At 37.1% G+C, this 8,339-nt stretch overlaps 1 protein-coding gene across 1 annotated transcript in view; it reads right to left on the reverse strand.

Moving 5' to 3' along the window:
- Positions 1 to 424: 424 nt before the first annotated feature.
- The window catches only part of LOC105454118 (protein alan shepard), a 28,405-nt gene continuing 20,490 nt past the window's right edge, over positions 425 to 8,339 (reverse strand). The window contains exons 6-11 of the mRNA XM_011696492.1: positions 5,891 to 6,068; positions 5,498 to 5,651; positions 5,153 to 5,347; positions 4,555 to 4,647; positions 4,067 to 4,233; positions 425 to 3,964 (exon numbers count right to left, since the gene is read on the reverse strand). Of these exons, the coding sequence (XP_011694794.1) occupies positions 4,084 to 4,233; positions 4,555 to 4,647; positions 5,153 to 5,347; positions 5,498 to 5,651; positions 5,891 to 6,068 (770 nt within the window). The 3' untranslated portion in view covers positions 425 to 3,964; positions 4,067 to 4,083. The remainder of the gene's footprint in view (positions 3,965 to 4,066; positions 4,234 to 4,554; positions 4,648 to 5,152; positions 5,348 to 5,497; positions 5,652 to 5,890; positions 6,069 to 8,339) is intronic.

Genomic DNA, 8,339 nt, shown 5'->3' on the forward strand with positions numbered 1-8,339 from the left:
TAGCCGCTTCTTAATCCGATAAAAGATCGCCCATCTCCTATTATCTTCTAATCCGAGCGAGTGCTCGCTCACTCGTCGCCTTATCCTATGGTTTTTTTTTTAATCATCAAGTTCAACTCTACCTATGCAAAAAACACGTCGCCGCAAGAAAAAAAAGACGCGTCTCTGCGCGTTCTCTGTACATAATAACTACACACTCTCGCTCGCGATCGCTCTTTCTCCTTTTTTCTCTCTTTCTATTCCGGCTACCCTTTTTTTCCGGTCACTCTCGTGGAATCTCTTTCGCCTGTATCCGGAGATGTTAGATACGCGATACAGATAGTGTCCGCTATCCTCATCTCTTCTTTTCCATCTTCATCCCCTGAACCAGTCGGCGCAACTATTACTGCTGCTCTTTACTCGCTTTTCTCCCTCTTCCCTCTTCTTCGTTTGGTCAGTCACGATAATTACTTTAGTTACTTTTTTAGTGTATACAAGTCTCTATTTAGTAAAATTCTCAAAATTTACTATTAAAATCACATGTGGATTTCTTTTGTCAGTCAAGTGGTGACAATCTCGCCTTGTGCAACAAATACACAATACGCACTCGCTAATAAGTGCTCCTCTCTCTCTCTCTCTCTCTCTCTGTCTCACATTTTTCCTCTCAGCTACCCTCTTTCACTCATTTCCTCTCTCTCTCTTTCGTACACAATCTCTTTCGCACTCAATCACTCTCTCTTTCACACTCTTATCCTCAGCGTTCTTTTTTTTTTACTTTTTACCTTATAATGTGTGGACTCAAATCGAGTAATAAAGTCTGTCTCTTAAAAAATAGCTCGTGTACCCCACCTTTCTACTTCTTCGCGTCCTCGGTTTTTTTCTTTTATTTTTCGTTAATTTATCTCTCGCGTTCTATTTCTCATTCTCACTCTCTCGTCATCGTGATGTACCAAAATAAACTAAATATATTATTTACTTCAAGTCTCAACAGTGTAAAAATCTTTCATACGTTTAGATGACGTCAATAATAGTAAATCGTTAATTATAATAATACAGCGTCATTATTGTAATATTATAATAATAACTACGCGACTCGTCTCTTTCTCATTCTCATTCTCTCTCTCTCTTTTCGCTAAAACTCTAACTACCTGCTCGCTGCCGCTCCTTCTTTATCACTTTCTCGTGTATATCGCGCGAGTAGTCCGCGGTTTTTGCATATTTTTGGTAAAAAGCTTTCTTACACTCTCTCCCTTTCTATCGCGCCTTCACTCGATTCTCAACTATCAATCCTAAGTTGGACAACGCGAAACTCCGCCGGATGCACGAATAATGATGATGATAATGATAATGGTAAGATGATAATGGTATGATAGTGATAGTGATAACGGTGATGATGCTGATGGTAGATATGGGAGAAGAGACATCCAGAAGAAGGGGAAGAGATGGAGATCTCGTTGGGCGCAGGTTGTAACGTGAAGAATAATCAAGACTCAAACGGGGCTCAACACGAAGGTATTTAATCAATTCAAGTAATATAAGCCTTTACTTTTGCAAATTTCCAAATTCTTGAGAAAATATACTCATTTCGGTAAATACAATTATCCGCGCGGTCGCAAAGACGCTCAGGAAGTTCACAATCTTCTTCGATTGAATTTTCCGTTTGATCATTCAGACGAATACTTATTTTATTTACAGCCATCAATTTCGACATCTCGAATGATGACACAGTGTCGTCTCGATTACTCTCCCCTCGATCTGTCTGTACGCGAGTGTATCTGTATATGTGTGTATACGTATACATGTGTACGGTGTAGATCGATGCATCTTTGCGATTTTACCCTTTCTATTCTTTCTCGACAGTATATATAACGCGTTCCTTCGATAAAATAAATTAATTTACATTCTAGTTTCTCATCATGTAACAAACCTATTTTTCTTCATTTTCTTAAATCTCTCTTTCTTTCTCTCTAGTTCAGACACATTTTCAATCATTCTTCCTTTCTTTCTCTGACTCTCTCTCTCTCTCTCTGTCTCTCTCACTGTTTCTCGACTTGTCGCGATTTGATTTTCCTAGATTTTCTCTTTTTTTCTTTTTATTATTGTTATATATTACGGACTGTTTTTTATGCTGTGTGTGGATGTCTATTTCATTTTCTTTCATACAGTCCGACAATTCCAAATTCGATAATGCATGTAATCACGCGTACAAAATCTATCAAATTGACAACGAAAACAAATGTATAGAGATATTCAACACAAAAACAATTACAGATATATTAATTAGAAAATTAAGATTTGACTCCGCATCTGAATTTAAAGATGCGTAAAAATATATTATAACAATTTTCTCCTGCATATATATCTTTCTCTCTCTCTTTCTCTTTCTTTCTCTCGTTTAACGGATCTGTGTGAAAAGGCACGATTCTAAAAAAAATATCTGTATTCACTGTACAATTAAAAATTGATATCGATCCGTATCTAACTTGTAATCATCATAAATATAACACTCTAAAAAGTATTGTTTCATTTTTTCTTTCCGTCTTTCGTACAATAATTATACATAGATTCTGAAAATTGCATATCTCCCTTTGTTCATTTTAGAAATAAATTAAACCGTCGTATTATCCGTTTTCTGATTTTTGTCTCTGATATTTAATCTAATAAAAGTTCATTGTCGATAAAAAAAAACAAGGACTCGCAACGCGATAGAGACGCGTGATGCCGTTAGAAAAGTTGATGTATTACCAGTATTATTTCCGATTTAAAAAAATACCTCCGCGTGCCTGTGCACGTATATACCTGGTTGGAATGTTTTTGAATGTAAAAGCAAAAAATGAAAAAAAAAAAGAAAAAAATTCGCGAAAGACACGCGTACTCTGATGAGGGTGCAATGGTAAGTGTCTGTTTTGTGTATCTTATGTAATCTGCACGCGAGAAAACGGATGAGGTGAAGTGCGCTGTCGTGGAAGATGAATTGTTCACGTGCATATCTCGACCGTAGACAAATATCTTCGCGAGTTTCGAACACCTCCTCCTTCTAGTCATATTTACGAATCTCTGAATCTCTTCTCTCAATTACATCGTCCTGAAAGTAGTGCATTCTCTCTTCTCTTTCACACATTTTCTCTCTCACTCTCACTTTCCTCTTCTCTCTCTCTCTCGTACTCTCGTTCTTGCTGTATATTATTATTATTTACTATTATTTCCTTGGGAAGAATTCTCCTTTGTATATTTCTGAGCAGTATTACTTTTTCTTCTCCTTTCCTCGTTTTTCTTTATAGTAAACAACATCTACACACACATTCTCTCTTTCGCTCATTCATTAAAATACTTATCCATACTGTCGAGCTCTCGTCGATTAGCTTCTGTCATCTGTCCGTAATAAACATAATACCTAAAGTTATATCATGGAAGCCTATTAGCTTGACACTAAACTGTTCTTCGTAAATAACTTGGTTTTTTCGTTACTGTCGTGTATGATGTGTATCTCTCTCTCTCTCTCTCATTCTGTGAATATGTGTGTGTGTGTATGTGTATGTGTGTACATGAGTGTACGTGTTGCCGTCACATAGCTTTAACGGAGCCATACTAGTATGGAAGCACGTGCCGTTCTATGCGGACGACACGTGATTGCTCTCATACTCGTCTTCCTGTACTTCCTTCAATTATATTCTTCTTTCTCTCGCTCGCTCGCTCGTTCTCTCTCACTCTTACATTCTCTCAACATTCACTCTGCCTACTCGTTGCAAAATATCATCTACTTTCCTCTATTTACTGTTGGATAAAACGTATAAAAACGCTGGCAAGTCAATTTATCGTGAGGAAGAATCTTATTCGTTACGTAATGTAGTTTTTGTTTCAAATCTATTCTTCTTAATGTAATCCGCTCTCGTATCTGTTGCTCTCTCCTTCGTTCTGCGCATATCTTCATGTGTCAATCGGTAAGCCTTTCCTAATTCATGTAACCCTTAGCGCGATCGTACATCTGCAATCGAAAGATCCCTTTATCGTTTTATTACGAGCCAAGGGATTTGTAGTTCGGCACAGTATTGCATCATATGGCATAAGAGTAAGAGACAATCCTGACCTATTATAAACCGTGGCCTACTTAGGCTGTTGAGCCTGGTACTGCTGATAGGAGTCGTCGGGGGACGCTGCGTTACTCGTCTGCTCCGACTCGCCCAGTGGCATGGTGTGAATAATGCTAGGAGCAGGATAAGTTGTATAAGGATAGGGATGTGGGCTCGCTATGTACTGAAAAAGAAATATAAAGACAATTGTCATCATCGTTAACTCAAATCAATCCACCCCAAAAACACAAATGTCCGAGAAATATTCTAGATAAAGATTTAGCTTGATTTTTGGAGTCTCCATTAACTTGTATGCAATTTCTGCATTTTTAACACATTACATGTAAATATTTGAGGATTCATTCTGGAGCCTTAAATATTTCCAAAAAATTTAGATCTATATCTTTCTATATTATTAAACAATTTACATTAAATGTCAAACATTGAGACGTCTTTCGGAGATTCGTGTCTGGGAAATTTATTAAAAAATCAAGAAAAAACTTACGGAACCAGTGCCAAGATGCAAGGTGGACATTTGTGTGGTAAGCTGAGGAATCATACTGTACTGTGGATTACTAGGATCGGCCGACGGTATCATCTGTAACAGAGATCGACGAAGTCCAATGATGAAGCGGAAGCAATAATAAGTGGTTGATATTATGATGAAAAAAAAATCCGAAAAATACAAAAATTCATAACAAAGCTAAAGCATAAAGTGAATGCGATTTTATTATAAACAAAAAGTGCGTTTGCAAAAAATATCATCTACAATATCATATCATAGGTTTAATAATTAAGTAATTTCGTATATATACTGATGTTTTAATTAAAGTTTCTTCTTTCTCTCAAGACTTTTCAATTATGGTAACAACGCGCCAACAACGCAATTAGAACAAGTGCAATTGGATTCTAGTTTCAAAGAGACAACGCGTTAGTTTAGCTTGAATATCTTGTATTCAAATTTGAATGTTAAATATACAGAGTTTGTGTGTCACGTATGTACGCTTAATTTATCGGATCGAAATTCGATACAAAAGCATTCTCTATTGTCCTATGTGCAAAGCAATGAAAACAAAATGAACGAAAAGTGTATAAAAACTCACGTCAACCTGTTGCATATGTGGTGGGGAAGGATGCACGAGGTAAGGAGCCACCCAAGGGGTGCCTGGCACACTGTAACCAGGCAATGCCTGACTGTAGTGACGACTGTACTGTGTCAGAGCCGTCGCGGGAAGCATGTGAGTCGTAGCAACGCCGTTCTGACCAACGCCGCTCGTGTCGTAGTTCAAAGTCATATTCTGAAAAAGAATATATAAAAATAATGAAAATTTGCATTAACACAGCCTCAATCGCCTTGCAAAAAGATCGTTTAAGAGTAAAAACCTTTTGAGATTTATTTATAAAATTTGTATATATAATAATTACTACTATATCATAATTTTACGTACCTCTCCTGTCTCTCTCCATATTGTACTCTTAAACAACGATTTCTTTTTGTTTCCACCATCAGCGAACTTAACTAATAATGGATCCTTTGCGCCTGTTAGTGCCTTTCCGTTAAACATTTGGATGATCTGTTCACACTTCTCCTTTGATTCCATTCTATAATGCCAGAAATCGCAAAAACATCAGGATTACTCGTAAGTTTTGGTGTATGATTTGAGATCGAGAGACGCGACAGTAATATAATTTAAAAAATACGAGACACGCGACGAAAGATAAAAACTCTGAATTTTCACAAGGTTCTATTCTCTCTTGACGCAAAACGAATGTCGCGCGAAACAAATGCAGCCATCAGGAATTCACTAATAATACTGTCACGGAACTTAATTCGTGCGAACCTTGCGAATCCAACTCCTTTGCTTTGGCCGGAAGTGTCGCGCAGGATACGGGTAGAGATAACTTGTCCATATTGAGCGAGTAATGCCTCGACATCGTTCTCTTTGAAGTTCAGCGGCAGATTGGCAATGTACAGATTGGTGGGATCCTGCTCCTGTTGCTGGGAAGAGAGTAAAAACACTATGCAATTACATATAACAGGGCGACACACTGGATATAGTGATTTTCCAGACAAAATTTGAAGCGGATTATCATTTTAACTTCCACGACTGTCGTTTCTATCGCCGCTCTCTATAGATTCTGTCGATTAGAAATGAATGCACAGGCAAGACGAGACGATAATGCACAGACTCAAAATCGATTAGATACATTTGTAAAATCTGTCCAACTATTTCAACAGCATTACTGTATTGTCTATCACTTTTGTCATAGATTACCGTAGTTCGCTAAGAACGAACGTTAAGAGTCTTGCGACAAACGTATGAGTATGTCACGATCGCGCCAATTTCCTCGCTTATAATTTAGTCTGGAACGTTAAAATGATATTCGCGAAGGAGTTTACCGAATGACGATCAAAATAATAAACACACGAAAAAGATGTTTATTGTCGAAATAGCAACGAGACGTAATTTATCTGCGATAACGCGATAACACGTGCGAAAAAATGAGTCCGAATGCCGCACACGTGAAAAGTATCGTATAGCCTCGTCGTAAATAGCAAATAACGTAAAACGTTTTTCTACCAACATTGACACTACGAGGAGACCATTAAGCAGTAATCGCCGTCTAAATTTCGAAGAAAGAGTGCAAAAACAGGGAACAAATGGGTTACCGAAGACCGGTACCGGAAACGTGGAACCGACTGGACGATTAGTTAGTCTCAATGTCGGAAGGTAATCATGCTTCATGGCAATTACGTTACCACATTCTTGGTGGTTCTCTAAATTTGCTTGCTTCTAGGGATGCATTTTGATTCATCTCTCTCGGCTAACGTACTTTCTACCTCTAAAAACACGGCTCTCCCGACTTTGCATTTTGCCGCGCGTAGAGAGCATGCTAACGCGAACAGGTGAATTATATTCCATACACATACACATTGCTGTACACATTGAACAATCTCCGCGTGAAGATTTGGGTTTCCATCGAAAAAAGATTATATTACCGTTTCTCCACGATTCAGGATAAAAGTTTAAAGTAGACACGACGAAAGATAAGAGCAAATGGACGTAGATAAGATCAGACGTAAAAGTAGTCCGAGCAAGGGTATAATACAAAAAACGAATAAAAGGATCAAACAGGAACATATTAAGGTATCGAATTGTAACAAGATAAAATATATAAATTAAAAAAAAAAAACAATTATAAAAAATCTCTACTGCAGTTATCAGTCAAAACTCTATTAATAGATTTTCTATTTAATTCATAATAACGAGACAAATACGTCGCCTGTGCATACATTTTGTCGCGTTTCTTTTCCCCGTGAGACGGAATTGGACAAATTTTCCCATGTATTGTGCACGTGAAGTGAAATTTGATGCGAAACGCTCGTTTGCGCAATGATAATCGTCTCGAGTTACCGTGGCGTTTCAAAATTTTGTGACGTACGTAACTGATACACACTGTAAATGTATCACAGAGCGTCCGCAAAAAGAAAATTAAAAACACGCGGCCAAATTTCTACACATCGGCAGCATTAAAAAAAAAATTTGAGACACCTACGAATTACGTATGTCTAACTTCACGTTTCTAATGTTATTTACATGTGTCGAGAATCATCTTCGTCATTTTTACAAATAACCATTCAAAGCGGTAATAAAGAATAGGGTCAAGTAACATGTGACATTTCATTGGAAACAGAAAGAGAGAGAGAGAGAAAGAGAGAAATAGAAAGAGTATAGAGAGAAAGAGAAGCATGATAAAGAAAAGCACAGGCATTTTTACGTATACATATATATATACATACATATATGTATATACAGTTATATATCGTATATGAGTGATGAACGAATGTGAAGAAAGAGAGCAACTCTTTACGAGTATAGTGTCGCACAAAACACATAATATATGTGAAGTATATGGACGTACATATACATGTGTTCATGCTCCGATTTTCTGTTTATTATGAGTTCCACAGAAGAGTATACGGGGTAAAAACTGAACAAAGAAAAAGGAGGAGGGGGAAAAAAACAGAGAAAAAGAGTAGAAACGTATGCGTGTCTGAAGACTGATGAGACATTATGCACCCTCAAGCATATTTCGAGATCCACCACTTTTATCAACGAACCAATCAAAAGTATTCTACGATTACTTGAGTATATACTTATACTTTACGACAATTTACTTCAATCTTGCGAATGCATTAAAACAAAAAAACGAATAATGAAAATATCATGATATATAAGCCAAGCTGATGGCATTTTAATATATATGTATACGTATATATATATATAT

Source organism: Wasmannia auropunctata, unplaced genomic scaffold, assembly GCF_000956235.1.
Source record: "Wasmannia auropunctata unplaced genomic scaffold, wasmannia.A_1.0 LD335988.1, whole genome shotgun sequence".
In the NCBI taxonomy this organism is placed as follows: Eukaryota; Metazoa; Arthropoda; class Insecta; order Hymenoptera; family Formicidae; genus Wasmannia; species Wasmannia auropunctata.